Source organism: Hyperolius riggenbachi, chromosome 1 (assembly GCF_040937935.1).
Source record: "Hyperolius riggenbachi isolate aHypRig1 chromosome 1, aHypRig1.pri, whole genome shotgun sequence".
Taxonomy (NCBI): Eukaryota; Metazoa; Chordata; class Amphibia; order Anura; family Hyperoliidae; genus Hyperolius; species Hyperolius riggenbachi.
Window position 1 is genome coordinate 277,254,349 of NC_090646.1, and position 24,307 is coordinate 277,278,655.

The window sequence follows — 24,307 nt, forward strand, 5'->3', positions numbered from 1 at the left end:
AGATCCTGTATATATATATATATATATATATATATATATATATATCTCAATACACACACAGATATCTATATACAGTATAATTATATAGCGCAACGCACACACACGTATACGTATATGTATGTATGTATGTATGTATGTATGTATGTATGTATGTATGTATGTATATATATATATATATATATATATATATATATATATACACACACACACACACACATATACATACACATACACATACACATATATATATATATATATATATATATATATATATATACACACACACACACACACACACACACACACACACACACACATGAGGAAAAATTTTACAACCTTTGGGACTGCTCAGATGATTGTTCGGGTGTCTTTAAAGGTTTACTCGACTCTTGTTGCCCACTGCCTGAAAGACCAAAGAAAAGATATACTATTAAACCTTGGATTGAGAATAACTTGGTTGGTGCTTTGCTATACAAATATACTTGATATACAAGCAACATCTTAATATACAAGCAAGAACAAAAAAAAGTATACATCACGTCATCACAACTAAACCGACAGTAGTTCTCCCTTTGACGCTGCAGGATTGTACTTAATCTGAGTGTAGAGGCTGTACACCTTCAATTTTAAATGTGTGGGGGTTATTTTGACTATTTTGTGAGGTTCATAATATATATTTTGAGATTACATAAAATATGATTAAGCATGTGAGGTGAAATGAGACAATCATATATAAAATAAAAAAACAAAAAAAACCTGATAATTGCCATTTGTATGCTATATGAGAATATATATACTGCACATTCTGGCGTATAAGACTACTTTGTAACCCAGGGAAATCTCAAAAGTTGGGGGTTATCTTATACGCCAGGTGTTGTCTTATAGGGTGGGTGCTGAAACTTCTGAGCCGCAGGGATGCTCAAATTCGGCTTCGGGAGATATCTGGATTTTTGCTATCCGGATATCCCCCAGTAATGCTGTGCGGGCTGGGCGGAGGGGTCAAGCTTACCTCTCTGACGTCTTCTTCGGTCGTCCCTCGGCGCCTCCCATGATGCGCTCCACGCGCGTCACGTGATTACAAACACTTCCTCCTTCAACCCGGAAGGAGGAAGTGTTTGTAATCAGGTGACCGCCGCTTGGAGCGCATCGTGGGAGGCGCCGAGGGACGACCGAAGAAGACGTCAGAGAGGTAAGCTTGACCCCCCCGCCCAGCATTACTGGGAGATATCCGGATAGCAAAAATCCGGATATCTCCCGAAGCCGAATTTGAGCATCCCTGCTGAGCCGGACCAGAGAATCTGCAGTTGCTGCATACAGTGTGGGGGGAGCTCAAAAACCTCCACGACCGCATCTCAACCATATGAAAGCAGCAAGGGTGGTGCTGTACAAGTATGGTAGAAGAAAATCCACTCACCAGGATTCCTGGAAACACGTGACTTAATGCGGTCCCGATGACGAGGTGTGGGGGCACCTCACTAGGAAGGTGTAAATAAAGGGTGGAGCAAGCTGCAGGCGTCCAGGGCACCAGGGGTATGGGAAAGAGAAAGTGGTGCTGTGCCCAGAAAAACACCCCTTTCTCCTGTCTGGCCCGCCCTTGCATCCCATTACTGTACCTCCTTCTCTGCCTCTAAGATCTCACTCCTGAGGACTACAGTAAAGCGACGCAGGCGCGCGTGTGCGAGATCTGAGAGGCAGAGAAGGTGGTAATCGTATACAAGGGTGGGCCAGACGGGTGAAAGAGGCGTGTTTGTGCTACCGCTCTGACAGTCTTGGAGACAGGGATAGTTGACCAATCCAAGCAAGCTTTGTATACAACAACCAGCCAATCGCCGGTAAGTACAACTATTACCGTGATTGGTTGGTTGTTGTATACTGGGTACCACCAGTATCTGTACATGTTTATACAATATAGCACCAGTACATACAGTACAGTATACAAATGTCCAAGAGTCAAGAGGGGGTAGTCTTATAGGGCAAGTATATCCTAAAATGTATATTTTAACTGGAAAGGTTGGGGGTCGTCTTATACGCCAGAAGATACGGTGTGTGTGTGTGTATACACACAGTGTTACGTGTTACGTGTGTGTGTGTGTGTGTGTGTGCGCAACACACACGCGCGCAACACACACACGCGCGCGCAAAACACACACACACACACACACACAATAATGGAAACACTTTGAAAATCAACAAAATATATTTTAATATGGCGTAGGTCCACCTTTAGCTGCAATTACAGCCTCAATTCTCCGAGGTATTGATTCATACAAATTGTGAATTGTTACCAAAGGAATTTTAGCCCATTCTTCAGTTAAAACACCCCCCAGTTCTTTTAGAGACGATAGCAGCGTAAATAGACTTCTTACTTGAATCTCTAATAACGACAATAAAAGCTCAATGTTGAGGTCTGGGGATTGTGCTGGCCAGATGAGAAGCTCAACTTCATTAGAATGTTCCTCGGGTCATTCTTTAACAATTCTAGCTGTATGGATTGGGGCATTATCTTGAAAGATGGCATTCCCCTCCGGAAACAGTTCTTGAACCATAGGATGAACTTGGTCACCCAAAATTCCTAAATAGTGTTGACTGTTAATTCTTTCATGAAGGGAAATCATTGGTCCGGCGGATTTCGAAGAAATAGCACCCCAGATCATCACAGAACCCCCGCCATGTTTTACGGTTGGGAGAAGGCAGTCTGGATGAAATGCTTCTTTTGGCTTTCTCCAAACGTACACTTGGCCAGAGGTCAGGAATAAGCCAAACGATGATTCGTCAGAGAAAATCAAATTTTTCCACTGCTCGAGGGACCAATTCTGGTGGTTTCTACACCATTCTAAACGCTTTGCAACATTTGTCTTTGAGAGCAGAGGTTTTCTAATTGCAGTTCTGTGGAATCCAGATTTGTGCAGCTCTGGACAAACAGTTTCTGTGGAAACTGGGTTCTGTAGGTGTTCATTTAGCTCTGCAGTGATTGCCTGCATCACCTATAGACTTGGATTACAGCAAGCTCTCTGCGTCAAGCTCGGTGCTTCCTGTAACTCGCTGCAGCCCTTGCGTCAGATTGGATATTTTCATCGCACCACAATGGACCGGAATAAGTGTGCAAGTCTCCATAGACTTGCATTGCTTTTGCAGCACCTTGCAGTAGCAAAGGGCAAAACACCATAGTTTTAACCTGCAAGTGTAAAAGTGTCAACCAAATAGTACATCTTCAAAGTAGGGAATTTTTCAGGAGTATTTTATATCAACAAAATGGTGCAAACTCTCAAGTTATCCATTTTAAAGAGAGTCTGAAGCGAGAATAAAGCTCGCTTCAGACCTCATAGATAGCAGGGGCACGTGTGCCCCTGCTAAACCGCCGCTATCCCGCGGCTTAACGGGGGTCCCTGATCCCCCAAATCCCCTCCGTAATGCGGGGGGAGCGCTTCCTGGTTGGGGCAGGGCTAACCGCCGCAGCCCTGCCCCACGCGCGTCTGTCAGCGCGTATCTCCGCCTCTCCCCCGCCCCTCTCAGTCTTCCTTCACTGAACGGGGCGGGGGAGAGGCGGCGATGCGCCGCTGACAAACGTGACTGGAGGCAGGGCTGCAGCCGTTAGCCCTGCCTCCAGGAGCGACCAAGTGTCGCAGTGGGGGGTTTGGGGGTGAAGGGACCCCCGTTCAGCGGCGCTATAGCGGCGGTTTAGCAGGGGCACACGTGCCCCTGCTAACTATGAGCTCTGAAGCGAGATTTATTCTCGCTTCAGAGTCTCTTTAAAGAGACTCCGTAACAAAAATTGCATCCTGTTTTTTATCATCCTACAAGTTCCAAAAGCTATTCTAATGTGTTCTGGCTTCCTGCAGCACATTCTACTATCACCATCTCTGTAATAAATCAACTTATCTCTCTGTTGTCAGACTTGTCAGCCTGTGTCTGGAAGGCTGCCAAGTTCTTCAGTGTTGTGGTTCTGTGATACATCTCCCCCCTCCTGGCCCCTCTCTGCACACTGCCTGTGTGTTATTTAGATTATGGCAGGTTCTCTCTGCTCTATTATCTTTTACAAGCTGGATAAATCCTCCTCTGAGCTGGCTGGGCTTTCACATACTGAGGAATTACATACAGGAAGAGCTGTCTGCACTCTGCAGGAAGAAAAAGCCTGACACTTCAGTGGAAGATAGCTGCAGGGGGAAAGAAACACACAAATGATCTCTTGAGATTAAAAAGGAAGGCTGTATACAGCCTGCTTGTGTATGGATGTATTTTCTATGTGTGGACATACTGTACATCAACCTACTTCCTGTTTTGGTGGCCATTTTGTTTGTTTATAAACAAACTTTTTAAAACTGTTTTTAACCACTTTTAATGCGGCGAAGAGCGGCGAAATTGTGACAGAGGGTAATAGGAGATGTCCCCTAACGCACTGGTATGTTTACTTTTGTGCGATTTTAACAATACAGATTCTCTTTAAATCCAGGTTGTGAGGCAACAAAACATGAAAAATGCCAGGGAGGTGATTACGTTTGCAAGGAACTGTAACCATCAAGGCTCCTTTGATGTCCATCAAATCTAACCTCTAATCTATTAGAAATGTGAACATACTGTATGCTTACTTTAGCTAAAGAGAGGTAGAGGTGACCTCAAAATTTAAAGAGGCACTGAAGCGAAAAAAAAAAAAATATGATAATCAATTTGTTGTGTAGTACTTAAAATAGAAAATATTCTCATATTTTTATTTTCAGTTAGTGTTTTTTATAACATTGCATCATTCTCTAATATTTGCAGTTTACACACTACTCAGCATTCTAAACGTTTTTGCAGAGCATTTTTGTGATCTATAGACCTGTCCTCTGGGGAGAAAAAGAAGATACAATGACTGACAATTAAGATAATGAAGCTTCAAAAGACAGATAACAACTGTTGCATAGATAACAACTGGAGTTTAACTCTTCCTGTACTGGAAACTATATTAGACTTCTGTCTCTGTTCCTAATGTTTTATTTCTTAGCTGTACTACACATACAAATCATATAATTTTTTTTTTCGCTTCAGTGTCTCTTTAACCTCCCTGGTGTTCAATTGTTGCAGACTTTCGTCCGCGGAAGGGCTAATTTTTAAGAAAAAAAAAAACAAACTTGTTTTAAATCATGTAGCTAGCTACATGTGTCCCTCGATCGCCCCAGTGCAGTGTCCCACCCCCGTTCGCCGCCAGCTATATTTACCGCTCCGAGATACTGCGAGAGCCGTAACCTCTTTCAGTTTTGGTTGACGCTATGGCGACGATGGGACATGACATGTAACGTCAAGTGCAATCCCGATCCTTGCCATAACGACACCTGGTGGTGACGGAAAAGGCTGGGGGGGTAGTACGTATAACGCCACGATCGGTTGGGGGGGAGCAGTACGTATAACGCCACGATCGGTTGGGGGGGGTTTGGTAGGAGCGGATGCAATCGGGCAACACGAATAGCTAGCCAAATGCTAGTTACATGATGTACATAAAGCTGTTTTGTTTTTTAATCTTCCTGGGTCATGCTATCCCTCCGGCAGTAATGGACGAGCTAAGCGCTCAGGAGGTTAAGTGTATATTTATAACAGTCATTTTAAAAAGTAAATAATGCCACTGCTGTGATTTTGCATACATCAGGTTTAAATACTTTATATTCTTAAAGGTGCACCATGGCAAAAATCCGTAAAATTGAAAATACTTTGTACACATACATGCACTTGTCCTTGAATACTTTTAGTACTTCCTGTGTAGTAGTCACTTTCAGTAAGTATAATTATCTGACAGATTTGAACAGCTCACCAAAAGTTTTTGGATTAGTCCATCTCCTCATGGGGGTTTTCAAACGTTCTTTGAATTGTTTCAGAAACCACTTCCTGAAAAGAATCTATACAAAATACCAACTACCATACATGCGCACAATATCGTGGCAGTTGAATGTGCCACTGCCATTCAAGGAGCATCTTAGAAAACAAAAGACATCCAGAGAATCCCCCACATGAGTAGAACTACTGTTTAAAAACGCATGCAAGATTCGCTTGCATTTTATTTTATTTTTAGTAGCTATTCACCCCACCTCTCCACCATGTGCGCTCACTATCTAATATTTCCACACCCCCCAACATGTGGCACCATTCACTCCCTACCTACCACCCAATTATGTATAAGGGCCCTTTTACACTTAAAGGACAACCAAGGTGACGTGACATGATGAGATAGACATGTGTATGTACAGTGCTAAGTACACAAATAACTAGGCTGTGTTCCTTTTTTTCTTTCTCTGCTTGAAAGAGTTAAACATCAGGTATGCAAGTGACAGTTTCTGTCCGAGTTGCGGCCGGGTCAGACTATAGCATAACCCTCACTGATAAGTAATTACAGCCATAAAACACTTTCCTGTTAGTAAATGGCTTCTGAGAGCAGCAAGGAGATAAAAAAGATCAATAATTCATTGATTTGAGCTCTAGTATACTTCAATGAAGGGGTCATTGAGCAGAGATAACGAAACAGTCAAAACCTGAAAACTAGATTTAAATATAAAATAAAACTGTGTCTGTAAAGTCATTTTAGGAGAAGGAGGATAGATACAAGTGTTTTTCTCATCAGTTTATTTTCACCTCGGATGTCCTTAAATGCGTTGGTATGCGTTTTTCCACAGCAGTGTATTGTAAAATGGCATTCAGTGAAAACGTGTATAGTGGGAACTGTGCCAAAGGAAAACATGGGCATTACTTTAAAAATCAGTTGTCTTCCAGTTATAACAGAGCAACTGATTAAGTGTAAAAAGGGCCTAACCAAAGTTGCCCTCCATAACTTCTACAGCCATCATTCCACCCCCAAGGCAATTTTGATCCATCATGAGAATCATCCCTCCCTCCATGTAAAGTAGTGCAGCAAAGCAGTTATTTTTCTACTCCAACACTGGGTTGGATATGTTTTGAGTTTAGGTATATCATTCGTTATTAAACATTCGCAATGTTGCCGAGTAATATTCCTAAAAGTATTGGAACATTCCTTCAAATCATTAGGTATTCTGATCACTTCCATGACCACAGGTGTATGAATTTAAAGAGAACCCGAGGTGGGTTTGAAGAATAAAATCTGCATACAGAGGCTGGCTCTGCCTATACAGCCCAGCCTCTGTTGCTATCCCAAACCCCCCTAAGGTCCCCCTGCACTCTGCAATCCCTCATAAATCACAGCCACGCTGCTGACAAACAGCTTGTCAGAGCTGGCTGTGTTTATCTCTATAGTGTCAGTCTGCTGCTCTCCCCGCCTCCTGCAGAACTCCAGTCCCCGCCTGCATCCCTTCACTCCCTGCTGATTGGAGGGAAGGGACGGGGGCAGGGACCGGAGCTATGCAGGAGGCGGGGGAGCAGCTGAGACTGACACTACAGATGTAAACACAGCCTCACAGCATGGCTGTGATTTATGAGGGATTGCAGAGTGCAGGGGGACCTTAGTGGGGTTTGGGATAGCAACAGAGGCTGGGCTGTATAGGCAGATCCAGCCTCTGTATGCAGATGACATTCTTTAAACACACCTCGGGTTCTCTTTAAGAACCTAGGCATGCAGGTTTCACCCACAAACGTTTGCAAAATAATGGGTCACTCTCAGGAACTCTGCGAATTCCGGCAGTGTACAATGATAGGACACAACCTGTTCAAGGAGTTAATTTGTTGAATCTTCTTATAGCCTTCAACAACACTGGATAGAGATCTTCATGAAATAAAAAAGTGCAACAGAAAGCAGCTATTGTAAAATAATAACAGTGAAAGCAGGTCTGTGACTTCTAAGATGCTTTCCTTAAATTATTTCTCTACCCACTGTAGCCACCATAACATGCAATGTACCTCAAATAGTACATTACACAACTACGGACTTACTTAAAAAGCAGAATGGTTATATTGTCTGTAACTCACCGCTTGGTGTTTTAGAGCTTTCACTCCCTTGAATATAAGTGATATTTAAATCAGTTTCGTCATTCTTAGAGTTCTGAAACTTCTCCTTTTTCTGTATTGATTGTTGTCTGACAGAAAACACAAGGCAAGTAAATTTGAGTGAGGGATTATGTAAAGGACAGATTAAATAGCAGTACATGTAACCTCAGTTTGATAGACACTAAAATTGTTTGTCTCTTTAAAATGACACAGAGTACCCAACCTAAAGGGGAACACCAACCCTCCAAGCTAACTGCCTGGACCCCTCTGGCCACAACATTGTACTGTGCTCTCCTATCTTTGCCCCATCCAACAACTCCCAACGCTTCCCAATACAACTGCCTCATCCGCCACTGCATCATTCTGACAGAAATGGACATCTGCACCCCTTGTCAGAATGGTTGTCACAAGTTGGTGGCTTTAACAGATAGACCTCCCCTCTAATCAGAAGCAATCTGAGGGGATAATACACATTCGCCTATCTGTTCCCAGCAGGAGGCCAAAATGATGTAGATAAGCATTAAGATGTGGAGACCTCACACATATAAAAGACTCGTTCCTGAATGTGGCAGCTGAAACAAATATAAATTGGATGAGTATCTTGACTGACATTCGTGCTTCTCCAATTCATGACTAACTGTCATGATTATTTTTTATTTTATTTATAAAGCGTCAACATATTGCGCAGCGCTAGACAATAAATACATACAATGATACAAAGGTTGACAGAACTAAGGTTATACAACATAGGACAAAGCTATACAAGGCAAACAATACAAAATACATCACAATGATTTTGGGCTGGTTAGGTAGACCCCTTAACATAGGTACAAGACTGTCATAGGAAAGGAGCACATGATCATGTAGGATACACTAGGGAAGGGAGGACCCTACCAAAAGCTTACAATCTAAGGCAGGGGTCCCCGGGTCAACATACTTCAGACTGCTGGGGGGCCGGAGTACGCATGAAATGCTGTAGAAAAACATAACATTTAGCCTTGCTATTGTAGACAGCGCCTTTTAACAAGGGCAGCCCTCATTTCTCCAATTTAACCAGAGCAGATGTCATGCCCCTAACTCAGCAAGTGCAGTTATTCCCCCAACACAGCATGTGCAGATATTATGCCACCAACACAGCATGTGCAGATATTATGCCCCTAACAAAGCATGTGCAGATATTATGCCCTCCAACACTGCATGTGCAGATAGTATGCCCTCCAACACTGCATGTGCAGATAGCATGCACTCCACCACAGCATGTGCAGGTAGTATGCCCTCCAACATACTATGTGCAGCTATTATGCCACCAATACAGTGCAGATATCGTGATCCTAACATAGCAAGTCATATGTGAGCCATGTCGTCACCCAATGGCCTGCAAAAGCCTGCAGCACAACCCAGAAGCCAGCAAATGACTGCTTTCTGGCTTCCATGTGGAAGGTTGGTGCCAGAACTACTATTCTATATGCGGGCCACCAATGTTTAAAGATGCAGCAGACCGCATCTATAAGTAATACATTTTGTGTGTGGGGGCAGGTAAAAAAGCCCTTAGTTAGAGGACCACTGATCTGAGGGATTGATGAAGAGATTCCTTTCTGTATGTGAACAATATTGTATTCTTTGAAAATCTAAAAATAATTCTGCAGGAACATTTATCATGGAGTTAAAAAAAAAAAAAAAAAAAAACGCTTAAAGAAAACCAGAGCCGAGTACTAATAAAAGTTTTTCTATACATATCTGGGGCTTCTTCAGCTCTATCCGCACGGATCGCTCCCACTCCGCCGTCCTCAGCCTTCTGCAGCTCCAGTGCCGGCTCCCGTAACTTTAGCCAGCCACTGCCAGTCTGCGCAAGAGAATCGCGCTCTCTACACATCTTTCCGGCGGCTGCTAGAGAGATACGTAAAGGACGCACTTCTCTTGCACAGACTGGCCGTGGCTGGCTGAAGTTATGGGACTCGGTAGAGAAGACAGAAAAGACTGAGGACGGCGGCGTGGGAGCGATCCGTGCGGATGGAGCTGGAGGAAGCCCCAGATATGTATAAATCTTATATTATTCAGCTCTGGTACACTTTAACCAATGCAGGGTAAAAGTCTTTCACATATACAAATTAAAAGTCACTGCCTGACAGGTTACCATCTCAGTTTCAAGGGTGTCACTGTACTTTATACCAAGTAACTAAAATATTATAATAAAAAAATAGTGAACACACTTACCCCATGTAGGAATGAAAAGGCGACTGTTCGGAAATCTCATAAGACACACTTTGCAGCTCCAAGCTGTTTCTTGTTGCTTTTTAGAGATGTAAAACAGTAAAGTAACTAAACTATAGATTAATAAGTTTGTTTTTAAAATGCAGTAGGTGATAATGCTGAAGCAGACCTAAATTAATTCTGCAAGCTTACAGGAATACAATTTTCGAGCTACACTAAAGCACGTGTTTATGCGCAGCTGTTCATATGCCCTTAACAGAACAGCTTTTGACAGTTGGAACTTCAGGCATTACACTGAAAATGGTATCCAGCATTGCTACAATGATATAGTAAAGGACCACTATCGTGTAAAAAATAGGCAGTTAAAATCTGACAGAACCGAGAGGTTTTGGGCCAGTCCATCTCCTCATGGGGAATTCTGAGGGTTTTCTTTATTTTTAACAGCATTTCCTGAACGGCAGTTGCAAAGTCTAACTGACAAAATAGTGTGCAAGTGAGTAGGGAGGCTGGCTGGTATCTTACTGTGGTGGCAGTTAAGCTGCTGTTTAAAATAAAGAAAACCCTGAGAATCCCCCAAGAGAAGATTGACTGGCCCAAAACCTGTCAGTTCTGTCAAATTTTAACTGCCTACTTTCTTCGCAATAGTGGTCCTTTAATGAAATGCTATGGTAAAAATTAAGTCCGGAGAGCCCTCATAGGCCTGCATAGGGCTAGAGAAAGCCCCAGATAAGTATAAATGCTGCACTACCATTCATCTCAGGTGCACTTTAATAGCTCCAGCACTAAAGTGGTTTGCAAAAGTATTCGGCCCCCTTGAAGTTTTTCTCATTTTGTCATATTACTGCCACACACATGAATAAATTTTGTTGGAATTTCACATGAAAGACCAATACAAAGTGGTGTACACGTGAGAAGTGGAATGACAATCATACATGATTCCAAACATTTAAAAAAAACAAAAAACTGCAAAGTGGGGTGTGCGTAATTATTCAGCTCCCTTTGGTCTGAGTGCAGTCAGTTGCTCATAGACAATGCCTGATGAGTGCTAATGACTAAATAGAGTGCACCTGTGTGTAATCTAATGTCAGTACAAATACAGCTGCTCTGTGACGGCCTCAGAGGTTGTATAAGAAAATATTGGGAGCAACAACACCATGAAGTCCAAAAAACACACAGACAGGTCAGGAATCAAGTTATTGAGAAATTTAAAGCAGGCTTAGGCTACAAAAAGATTTCCAAAGCCTTGAACATCCCATGGAGCACTGTTCAAGCGATCATTCAGAAATGGGAGTATGGCACAACTGTAAACCTACCAAGACAAGGTCGTCCACTTAAACTCACAGGAAAACAAGGAGAGCGCTGATCAGAAATGCAGTCAAGAGGCCCATGGTGACTCTGGACAAACTTCAGAGATCTACAGCTCAGGTGGGGGAATCTGTCCATTGGACAACTATTAGTCGTGCACTGCACAAAGTTGGCCTTTATAGAAGAGTGGCAAGAAAAAAAGCCATTGTTAACAGAAAAGCATAAGAAGTTCTGTTTGCAGTTTGCCACAAGCCATGTGGGGGACATAGCAAACATGTGGAAGAAGGTGCTCTGGTCAGATGGGACCAAAATTGAACTTTTTGGCCAAAATACAAAACGCTACGTGTGGCGGAAAACTAACACTGCACATCACTCTGAACACACCACCCACACTATCAAATATGGTGGTGGCAGCATCATGCTCTGGGCGTGCTTCTCTTCAGCAGAGACAGGGAAGCTGGTCAGAGTTGATGAGGAGATGGATGGAGCCAAATACAGGGCAATCTTAGAAGAAAACCTCTTGGAGTCTGCAAAAGACTTGAGACTGGGGTGGAGGTTCACCTTCCAGCGGGACAACGACCCTAAACATAAAGCCATGGCAACAATGGAATGGTTTAAAACAAGATATCCATGTGTTAAAATGGCCCAGTCAAAGTCCAGATCTAAATCCAATCGAGAATCTGTGGCAAGATCTGAAACTCTGTCCATCTAATCTGACTGAGCTGGAGCTGTTTTGCAAAGAAGAATGGGCAAGGATTTCAGTCTCTAGATGTGCAAAGCTGGTAGAGACATACCCTAAAAGACTAGCAGTTGTAATTGCAGCAAAAGGTGGTTCTACAAAGTATTGACTCAGGGGGCTGAATAATTAGGCACACCCCACTTTGCAGTTATTTTTTTTTATGTTTGGAATCATGTATGATTTTTGTTCCACTTCTCACGTGTACACCACTTTGTATTGGTCTTTCACGTGGAATTTCAACAAAATTGATTCATGTTTGTGGCAGTAATATGACAAAATGTGGAAAACTTCAAGGGGGCTAAATACTTTTGCAAACCACTGTATTTAAAATGTTTACATTATTATTATTATTCTCATCATTAAAAGCCCCACACCCACTCATCTTCAGTAGCTACAAAAGTCATCTAGGCCAGTACCCCACATGTAGTCTACAAAAAAGTAAAAAGAAAGTACCCAGAGCAGTCGATACTGGAGCAGTTTCATCGTGATTAAGAAATACACCTTAAGGGCTGGATTCACACTAGAAGAGCGTTTTAAACTCCTGAGCGTTACGCCGCTCAGGAGGTTTTTCCAGTTTGTGTCCCAAAATTAATTAATGTGATCAAATAGGAGGAAAACATTTAGCTAGCACCAGGAAAGCTAGTACAAGTGTCAGCCCCCCTAAACCCCCCTCCACCCCTGCTCCCCTGTTTATACATTACCCAGCCTGCATCCAGTGATCGGCACAGCTCCAGTCATCACTAAGGGAAGGATCGCACATGACGTTAACGTCATGCGCAAACCCGTTCCTCCCCATAGAGAGACCGAAGCTGTGAGGGGAGACTGCACGATCGCTGGATCCAGGCTGGGTAACGTATTAACGGGGGGATCAGCAGCAATCGGGGGAGTTGGACACTTGTACTAGCTAGCCTAGTGCTAGCTAAACGTTTTACACCAATTTGATCGCATTAATTATGCATGGGGGACTCCTGGGGCCAGCAAACGGTATGCCCGACACCGTGTCGGGCATACCGCTAAGGAGGTTAAGCACTAGATATTTTAAAAGCTCTTGCTAATGCAATATGGGGGATTTTCACAAAATCGCATTGCTCCAGTGTGAACACACACACATAGGAAATTCACATAGCACTTAGAAAAGATCGTGTAGTGTGAACAACCCTGACAAAGACGAAAGATTATCAAGTAAGGAGGGACTAGGGAGGGACAACAGTCTGAAGTACCATTTTCCCAAAGGCCATATTCTGTTGCAAAAGGATGTCCACTCTGTAAGAACATGGTACCACAACAAACCTGCTAAGAGGTCCGCTCACCAAAACTCAGACGGGGCAAGGAGGGCATTATCAAAGGGAGCACAGAGACCAAAAGGTAAACGTGCAGGAGTTGCATAGTTCCACTGTCTATAGAACAACAACAAGCCATACAATCCAGGGCTGTGGAGTCGGAGCAATTTTGGGCACCCGGAGTCGGAGTCGTGGTTTCAGAAACTGAGGAGTCGGAGTCGGGGTCGCATGATTTTTGTACAAAATCCACAGCCCTGTTAAGTATTAGACTAAGGAGTCGGAGTCTGAGCAATTTTGGGTACCCGGAGTCTGAGTTGGAGCCGTGGTTTCAGAAACTGAGGAGTCGGAAGATTTTTGTACCGACTCCACAGCCCTGATACAATCCATGGAGCTGGGCTTTATGGAAAAGTGGGCAGAAAAAAAAAAAAAAACTTTAGTTAGTATTAAAAATAAGGCACAATGGGCTTGAATTATTAACCACTTAAGTACCAGCGGTCTCTGTACCCTTAAGGACCAGAGACTGCTGGTACAAGAATTGGTGGAACAACAACGAATACCGACGAATCACGGCAATCGCAGTCAAGGCTGCACACCGGGAACCTCAGTCACCAGAGTTCCTGTGACCCGGTCAGAAGCCGCTTTCATTGGCTCCTGATCCTCCCCATCAATGTAAGCCAATGGGAGCTGCTTACGTTGATAGACAGGGTCAGGAGCCCATAAAATCAGCTCCTGACCCACTCACAGGGCTCTGCCATTATAGAGACGCCAGAGCGGGTGAGCTGCAGCGGGGAGACAGTGGCGAGATCGTCGGGAGTGACAAAAGCAGCGAGAACGTGTATTGAAATCTACACCCTGGCAGCCAGATAGCCATCAAAACAGGGCGCAGATTTCAATTAGCGCAGTCCTCAAGTAGTTAAGCTGCACTGCTAAAGCAGGGCACCTTAAAGAGACACTTAAAGGGAACCAGAGAGGAAGCCCCCTTGTGTATTTTACCATGTGTATTAGTAAGAACATTAGAGAAAACACTTACCATGCTCTCTGTTTCACCCTCACTGCTAAAAGTGTCTGTTAACAGCAGTCACAAGAATCCCAGACTGAGCAATTAAATCTGGCTTTGCTGGGAATGATTATTGCTGAGTCATTAGAGCAAAGCCACAAGGGGGCAGGCTTGGGCTTGAAATAACACCACAGAAGACAGACTTAGCTATAATCTTTCTGTAGCAAAGCTAGACGGAGCAGCCTGACTTCTCAGTCGGGGATTCTTATCAGACGTGATAACAGTCAGATTACACAGAGAACAATGAAACAAAGGGCAGATTAGGTGTTTACTGTCATGTTCCCACTGATTTATAAGGTAAAATACAAGAGGGTGCTTCATCTCTGGTTCTCTTTAAGTCTGTGGAAAAAAATGAGTTTTACTCACCTGGAGCTTCCAGCAGCCCCCTGCAGCAGTATTGTGCCCACGCAGACTCCATCAGATGCTCCTGGCCCCGCCGGCAGCCACTTCCGGTTTCGGCGACACCAGTGATTCTTTGCAGTTCCCAGCCACAATAGCACCCTCTATGCCGCTATAGCATAGAGGATATATCATATAGCAGCATAGAGGGTGCTATTGTGGCCGGGAACGCAAATAATCACTCGCGTTCCCTACCTGTCGGCTCCTGTCGCCGAAACCGGAATTGGCTGCCGGTGGGGCCAGCATTTGATGGAGTCTGCGTGGGCACAATACAGATGCAGGGGGCTGCTGGAAGCCCCAAGTGAGTAAAACTCATTTTTTTCCACAGACTTAAGTGTCCCTTTAAAGAGAGTCTGAAGCGAGAATAAATCTCGCTTCAGACCTCATAGATAGCAGGGGCATTTGTGCCCCTGCTAAAACGCCGCTATCCCGCGGCTTAACGGGGGTCCCTTCACCCCCAAATCCCCTCCGTGCAGCGGCAGAGCGCTTCCGCATTGGGGCAGGGCTAACCGCCGCAGCCCTGCCCCACGCGCATTTGTCAGCGTGCATCTCCGCCTCTCCCCCGCCCCTCTCAGTCTTCCTTCACTGAGAGGGGCGGGGGAGAGGCGGCGATGCGCCGCTGATAGACGCGCTGTGAGGCAGGGCTGCAGCCGTTAGCCCTGCCTCCAGCAGCAGCAAAATCTACGACAAATTTGGTCGTTGATTTTGCGGGGGGGGGGGGGGGGGTGAAGGGACCCCCGTTTAGCCGCGGGATAGCGGCGTTTTAGCAGGGCTGCTAACTATGAGCTCTGAAGCGAGAATTATTCTCGCTTCAGTGTCTCTTTAATAACAGAGCTTGCTGCTATGTAGGGAGCAAGCCTTCCTATACATAGTAACTATATATAGGAAGGCACACTCCTATCTAAGTAGGAAGTGTTGCTATGTAAGGCATGCATTATCGGCCGTCCTTTACATTAAGGTGCGCTGCTTAACAGTGCAGCATAAAGGGAGTGTGAAGCGAAATGATTGCTTTTTACCTGCTATTTAGTTTAACCACTTCCCAACTGAGGGGTTTTACCCCCTGACCACCAGAGCAATTTTCACCTTTCAGCGCTCCTTCCATTCATTCGTCTATAATTTTATCATTACTTATCGCAATGAAATGAACTATATCTTGTTTTTTTCGCCACCAATTAGGCTTTCTTTAGGTGGGACATTATGCCAAGAATAATTTTATTCTAAATGTGTTTTAATGGGAAAATGGGAAAAAATGTATTATTTTTCAGTTTTCGGCCTTTATAGTTTTTAAATAATGCATGCTACTGTAATTAAAACCCATTAAATGTACAGTGGAGGAAATAATTATTTGACCCCTCACTGATTTTGTAAGTTTGTCCAATGACAAAGAAATGAAAAGTCTCAGAACAGTATCATTTCAATGGTAGGTTTATTTTAACAGTGGCAGATAGCACATCAAAAGGAAAATCGAAAAAATAACCTTAAATTAAAGATAGCAACTGATTTGCATTTCATTGAGTGAAATAAGTTTTTGAACCCCTACCAACCATTAAGAGTTCTGGCTCCCACAGAGTGGTTAGACACTTCTACTCAATTAGTCACCCTCATTAAGGACACCTGTCTTAACTAGTCACCTGTATAAAAGACACCTGTCCACAGAATCAATCAATCAAGCAGACTCCAAATTCTCCAACATGGGCAATACCAAAGAGCTGTCCAAGGATGTCAGAGACAAAATTGTAGACCTGCACAAGGCTGGAATGGGCTGCAAAACCATTAGCAAGAAGCTGGGAGAGAAGGTGACAACTGTTGGTGCGATTGTTCGAAAATGGAAGGAGCACAAAATGACCATCAATCGACCTCGCTCTGGGGCTCCACGCAAGATCTCACCTCGTGGGGTGTCAATGGTTCTGAGAAAGGTGAAAAAGCATCCTAGAACTACACGGGAGGAGTTAGTGAATGACCTCAAATTAGCAGGGACCACAGTCACCAAGAAAACCATTGGAAACACATTACACCGCAATGGATTAAAATCCTGCAGGGCTCGCAAGGTCCCCAGGCTCAAGAAGGCACATGTGCAGACCCGTCTGAAGTTTGCCAATGAACACCTGAATGATTCTGTGAGTGACTGGGAGAAGGTGCTGTGGTCTGATGAGACCAAAATAGAGCTCTTTGGCATTAACTTAACTCGCTGTGTTTGGAGGAACAAAAATGCTGCCTATGACCCCCAAAACACCGTCCCCACCGTCAAGCATGGGGGTGGAAACATTTTTCTTTGGGGGTGTTTTTCTGCTAAGGGCACAGGACAACTTAATCGCATTAACGGGAAAATGGACGGAGCCATGTATCGTGAAATCCTGAACGACAACCTCCTTCCCTCCTGCCAGGAAACTGAAAATGGGTCATGGATGGGTGTTCCAGCACGAAAATGACCCAAAACATACAGCAAAGGCAACAAAGGAGTGGCTCAAGAAGAAGCACATTAAGGTCATGGAGTGGCCTAGTCAGTGTCCGGACCTTAATCCAATAGAAAACCTATGAAGGGAGCTCAAGCTCAGAGTTGCACAGAGACAGCCTTGAAACCTTAGGGATTTAGAGATGATCTGCAAAGAGAAGTGGACCAACATTCCTCCTAAAATGTGTGCAAACTTGGTCATCAATTACAAGAAACGTTTGACCTCGGTGCTTGCAAACAAGGGGTTTTCCACTAAGTATTAAGTCTTTTATTGTTAGAGGGTTCAAAAACTTATTTCACTCAATGAAATGCAAATCAGTTGCTATCTTTTATTTAAGGTTATTTTTTCGATTTTCCTTTTGATGTGCTATCTGCCACTGTTAAAATACACCTACCATTGAAATTATACTGTTCTGAGACTTTTCATTTCTTTGTCATTGGACAAACTTAAAAAATCAGTGAGGGGTCAAATAATTATTTCCTCCACTATATATGCCTATTTATCCCGGTTATAAAACCGTTTAAATTATGTCCCTATCACAATGTTTGCCGCCAATATTTTAATTGGAAATAAAGGTGCATTTTTTTCAGTTTTGCGTCCATCCCTAATTACAAGCCCATAGTTTATAAAGTAACAGTGTTATACCCTCTTGACATAAATATTTAAAAAGTTCAGTCCCTAAGGTAACTATTTATGTATTTTTTTTAAATTGTAAATTTTTTATTTTTTTTTAATTACAAAAAAAAAAAAAATTGGGGAGTGTGGGAGGTAAGGAGTTAATTTTTTGTGTAAAACTAGTTTGTGTGTAAAAAATGCTTAGGGTGTAGTTTTACTATTTGGCCACAAGATGGCAACAGTAACTTTTTGTTTCATGCGACCTGCAAGCGTCCTTCCAGACGCTTGCAGGAAGTAGAAAGAGGCTGGGAGTTTGTTATTGCTCACAATGATCGCGCTGCTCAGCCGAGCGGCAGCGGATCATTGCGGGGCTTAGATCAACGAACGGGAATGGATTTTCCAGTTCGTTGATCTCTGGGCGAGCGGGCGGCGGCGTGTTTACTAGCGGCGGGCGGCGTGTTTACGAGCGGGAGCGCGGGCAGTGGCGGGAGTGTGCAAAGTACGGATTTCTCCGTCCCTGGGGGTTAAAGGATGGAAAAAGGGACGGAGAAATCCGTACGGGCGGGGGTAAAGTGGTTAAGCAGTATGAAAAGAGGTAAAACTCTGCATTCCCGTGTTATAACCCCACCCCCAAATCTCGAGGCAAACATACACAACTTTCAAAGTCGTGGATTTTGCTGCCCGGGCAGGCAGAGCTTAGCGCTGTAGCTCTGCCTCTACTGAAGTTAATCTGCTCACAGATCACTGCCTCTCCCCACCCCTCTCAGTGAAGGAAGGCAGAGGAGCGGGGAGAGGCGGCGATAGACTTCAGTAGAAGCAGAGCTACAGCGCAAAGCTCTGCCTCTTTCAGGGAGCGCTGCCCGCATTTTCACCCAGGGATTTGGGTGGCTATAAAGCCATCGTTCCGCGGCATTTCACCTCTCCTCATACTGCTTAAACTAAATAGCAGGTAAAAAGCAATAACTATTTTTGCTTCAGACTGTCTTTAATGAATCAAGCCCAATGGGCTCGATTAACAAAACTTCTCATAAATTACTAATTTAACACCTAAGTGATAAAAATAACTTTTCAGCATATTTACAACCAAAATAATCATTCACAGTAAGTTGTTCCTGATTAACTATTTCAGTATTACTTTTCTTACAATAATTATATTTTTGCACTTTGGGAGTTTAAAAATGTAACAGACAAGGTAAAAACAGAGGAAAACAGGTGAAAAAGCTTTGTGAATCATGCCCATTGTGAGTTTGCCAAAAGGTGTGGGCGACTCCCCAAATGTATGGAGGAAGGTGCTCTGGTCAGATGAGACAAAATTGAAACTTTTTGTCCAAAGTAACTGCATTGTCAGATGAAAACCCAACATATCCATCACCCCAAAAACAACATCGCCATAATTGTAAAAAAGAAATTAGGCTGGCAAAGATGGAAGCTGAAAATCAAATCGCTAGGGATATCAAATCTAACCCAAAAAAGTTTTACAAGTACATCAACTCTAAAAAAAGAAAGGTTGACTGTATAGGACTCCTAAAGGATGAGGGTGGGAACTCAATGGTGGATGACCAAGGTAAGGCAGAGTTATTAAATGCCTTCTTTGCGTCTGTCTTCACAAAGGAAACAGCACTGTTTCAAATTACAGATGCAGAAGAGTCTCAATCTTCCAACTGTAATATTAGATACTTAAAGGAATACTATCGATGTATGCATTTATTTTTAAATGCTGTATGTTGTAGCACACATTAGGACAAGTACTAGGAGCAATTTGATTCCTCACACAGCTGTTCCTCTCAGCTGTAAAATCCTCCGTCAGTTTTGGCCGTCAGTATTTGATACAAATGTATCTATATGCTGAGGGCTCCCAGAGGGCTAAGCCCATGTCTGCACAGGGGAGTTGCTATCAACTCCTCAGTTTATAGTTTAATTATCACCTTGCTGAAAGAATCTTATTGATATGGTGGTAAGGGGTTAAAGATTCTAGCAATGTGTGTTTATTATCTTTGCTTCTCTTGACTGATAAAGATACTAATAATGCTAATTGTAAACAGTGGTCTGCCCCTCTCAGCAGCTTGTAAAGTGGATGCAGCCTGGAGTGAATCACCTCAAGCAGCAGCCAGACTGAGTGTAAACACAGACTATTGTTTATAGCTAGTTATATTCCAGCAATATTACAGCTCATTTAGTTACCTGTTACCACCTCAGATCAGCCTATTTCTCCTCATGTCTCTTGTATGCTGTGAGGGACACAGTGAAATATATTTGTGAGCTGTGTGGCAGAGTAACCAAGCAGCTCAGGGTGACCCAAACTACTATGAGCTGTGTGAGAAATGAATTTTTAAGCAGAAATAGAGGGAGAGAGACCTGGGTGAATAAATAAAGTGCCCCTAGCACTAGTGGTAATGTGTACACTAATATACAGTATTAAAAAAAAAAGTCGTTTCAATCGATAGTACTCCTTTAATGCAGGAAGAAGTGAAGGCAAGACTAAATAAATTAAAAATAGACAAGGCACCTGGCCCAGATGGCATGCATCCTCGGGTCCTAAGGGAATTAAGTTCAGTTATAGATCAACTCCTTTAGCTTATCTTTTGTGACTCTCTTTCAACTGGCAGAGTCCCAGTGGATTGGCGTACAGCCCACGGTTTCCCATTATTTAAGAAGGGCAAAAAATCAGATCCAGGAAATTATAGACCTGTAAGCTTAACCCATTCAGGTTCCGTCGTTTTCACGTAAGAAAAATGTTCACCTCCCATTCATTAGTCTATAACTTTATCACTACTTATCACAATGAACTGATCTATATCTTGTTTTTTTCCCCACCAATTAGGCTTTCTTTGGGGGGTACATTTTGCTAAGAGCCACTTTACTGTAAATGCATTTTAACAGGAAGAATAAGAAAAATGGAAAAAATCATTATTTCTCAGTTTTCAGCCATTATAGTTTTAAAATAATACATGCCTCCATAATTAAAACTCACGTATTGTATTTGCCCATATGTCCCGGTTATTACACCGTTAAAATTATGTCCCTATCACAATGTATGGCGACAATATTTTATTTGGAAATAAAGGTGCATTTTTTCCGTTTTGCATCTATCACTATTTACAAGTTTAAAATAAAAAAAAATATAGAAATATTTCATCTTTACATTGATATTTAAAAAGTTTAGACCCTTAGGTAAATATTTACATGTTTTTTTTTTATTGTAATGTTTTTTTTTTTATAGTAAACATTTTATTTGGGTAGTTTTGGCAGGGTGGGAGGTAAACAATAGGTTTGTAATGTAAATGTGTGTTGATTTTCATTTTTTTTTTATTTTCAGTTGTAGTATTACTTTTTGGCCACAAGATGGCGGCCATGAGTGTTTACATGACGTCACTCTAAGCGTAACACACGCTTAGAGTGACGCATCGGGGAGGGAACAGCCAGAAAAGGCGCAGCTTCCGAGAGAAGCTGTCGCTTTTTCAGCAGGGGAGAGGAATCAGTGATCGGGCACCGTAGCCCGATTCACTGATTGCCTGGCTACCGAATCCGCGGCAGGGAGCGCGCGCGGTAGCGCGCATGGTTCCTGGACGTAGTTTCTACGTCCAGGAACCAAAATAGGTTAACATCAGTTGTATGCAAACTATTTGAGGGGTTACTAAGAGATACTATACATGACTTCATAGTAGAAAATAATCTTATTTCTCAGCATCAACATGGGTTTACTAAAGACAGGTCCTGTTTGACTAACATGCTCAGCTTTTATGAGGTAATGAACGCTAATGTGGATATTGGGAATGCTGTAGATGTGATATACTTGGACTTTGCAAAGGCCTTCGACACTGTTCCACACAAAAGTCTGGTGCAAAAGTTGAGGATGCAAGGACTGGGGAAGAGTCTGTGTGCATGGATAGGGAACTGGCTAATGGACAGAAAACAAAGAGTTGTGGTCAATGGATCATACTCAAAATGGGTGACTGTTAGCAGTGTGGTCCCACAGGGGTCTGTACTGGGTCCAGTGCTCTTCAATTTATTTAGAGCGGTCTGGACGAGCTCAGCTCGTCCAACACCGCCAGAGGCTGCAGCTCAGGCCCTGCTGGGCCGATTTGCACCAAATAAAAAGCAGCACACGCAGCCGGCACTTTGCCAGCCGCGTGTGCTGCCTGATCGCCGCTGCAGCGCGGCGATCCGCCGCGTGCAGCGGCGAAAGAGGGTCCCCCCAGCCGCCCGAGCCCAGCGTAGCCGGAACAAACAGTTCCGGCCAGCGCTAAGGGCTGGATCGGAGGCGGCTGACGTCAAGACGTCGGCTGACGTCAATGACGTCACTCCGCTCGTCGCCATGGCGACGAGGGAAGCGAAACACGGAGGGCCGCTCATTGCGGCCTTCCGTGTTATCTCTTGCCGCCGGAGGCGATCGGAAGATCGCCTCCGGAGCGCCCTCTAGTGGGCTTTCATGCAGCCAACTTTCAGTTGGCTGCATGAAATAGTTTTTTTTTTATCTAAAAAAAAACCTCCCGCAGCCACCCTGGCGATTTAATCAGAACGCCAGGGTGGTTAATGACCTAGTAGATGTAGTAGTGAGCAATGTTGCTATTTTTGCAGATGATACAAAATTGGGCAGAATCATCAACTCTCAGGAAGATAGTGTCATATTGCAACAGGATCTGGATAGGATGGCTATATGGGCACATACATGGCAGATGAAATTCAATGTTGAAAAATGTAAAGTCATGCATTTTGGTCGTACCAATGGTCTAGCACCATACAAAATAAATGAGATACAGTTGGGGACATCAAACTTGGAGAAGGACTTAGGAGTACTCATCGACAACAAGTTAAATAATCATACTCAATGCCAAGCCGCTGCAGCTAAAGCTAACAAAATTCTGGGATGCATTAAAGGGAAATAAAAACTCGAGATGCTAGCATAATATTGCCCCTATTTAACTCTCTAGTAAGGCCACATCTGGAATATGGAATTCAGTTCTGGGCACCACATTACAAAAAAGATATTGCAGTTTTAGAGCAGGTGCAGAGACGAGCAACAAAATTGATACGTGGGGTGGAAGGTCTCACTTACCAAGAAAGGTTAGATAAACTGGGTTTATTTAGTCTAGAGAAAAGACGACTTAGAGGGGATCTAATTAACATGTATAAATACATCAGAGGGCAATATAATAGCTTGGCAGATGAGCATTTTGTCCCTAGACCTTTTCAGAGGACTAGAGGACATGATCTGCGCATGGAGGAAAAACGTTTTAACCATTTATTTAGGAAAGGGTTCTTTACAGTAAGAATGAGTAAGGTGTGGAATGCATTGCCACAGGAAGTCGTTATGGCAAACTCTATACCTGCATTTAAAGGGGGCTTAGATGCTTTCCTTGCGTTGAAAGACATACATGGCTACAATTACTAGGTAATGCCCAATGATGTTGATCCAGGGATGTTATCTGATTGCCATCTGGAGTCGGGAAGGATTTTTTTTCCCTTTTGGGGCTAATTGGACCATGCCTTGTAAGGGTTTTTTCTTCTTCCTCTGGATCAACAGGGATATGTGAGGGAGTAGGCTGGTTGGCTGTACTTTGTTGAGGGCGTAGGCTGGAGTAGGCTGGTAGGCTGTACTTTGTTCTCTGGTTGAACTCGATGGACGTATGTCTTTTTTCAACCAAAATAACTATGTAACTATATAGTGAAACATGGCGATGGCAGCATTGTGCTGTGGGGATGTTTTTCAGCAGCAGGGATAGGAAAACTGGTTCGAGGCAAGGGAAGATTGTGCTAAATACACGGATATTCTTAAAGAGGAACTGTAAGCTGTAAAACAAGTCCTTGCCACCAGATAGCCTATACCCACTTTACAGGGGAAACTCCAGTATTTTAGGATATAAACCCAGAATCTTTCTGGTATGTCACCTTTAAAAGATAAGCCACGCCCCCTCAAAAGCTACGTCCGCGGCAGCATATTAATTAGCCTTTTGCGCACTGCCTTCTGGGTAGTGATGTCACTGGAAGCTTTTCCTGCAGTTTGGTGGAGGAAAAAACGTTGTCCTCTGCGTCATCAAGAGAGGACATGTGCACGAGGCAGAGGAGAAGTTGTTTCTGCAGCCCCAGCGGTGATCATCCTGCTCTGTCCCTCTGAAGTTGTGCTGTCAGCTTACACTGTCCCAGCGTGGAAGAGATCTTATCAGACACTCCTCCTGCAGCTCAGTGTCTGTAGAGTCTCTGCTGCCCCAGTCTGCCTGCATGTCGGGTGAACTTGTGAGGCATTCAGGCAGACAGCAGAGACACAGGCAGAGCTACAGGATCTGGGCTGCAGGAAGAGTGATGACAAGAGACTTCCACGCTTGGAGGG

At 43.6% G+C, this 24,307-nt stretch overlaps 1 protein-coding gene across 4 annotated transcripts in view; it reads right to left on the reverse strand.

The window, feature by feature from the left end:
• LOC137506633 (transcription initiation factor TFIID subunit 3-like) overlaps positions 1-24,307 on the reverse strand; it is a 401,567-nt gene that overhangs the window by 201,452 nt on the left and 175,808 nt on the right. For all 4 annotated transcript variants that reach the window (XM_068233615.1, XM_068233614.1, XM_068233616.1 and 1 more), the window contains 3 exons: positions 10,135-10,210; positions 7,903-8,009; positions 337-403 (listed from right to left, as the gene is read on the reverse strand). In XM_068233615.1, coding sequence (XP_068089716.1) covers positions 337-403; positions 7,903-8,009; positions 10,135-10,210 — 250 coding nt within the window. The remainder of the gene's footprint in view (positions 1-336; positions 404-7,902; positions 8,010-10,134; positions 10,211-24,307) is intronic.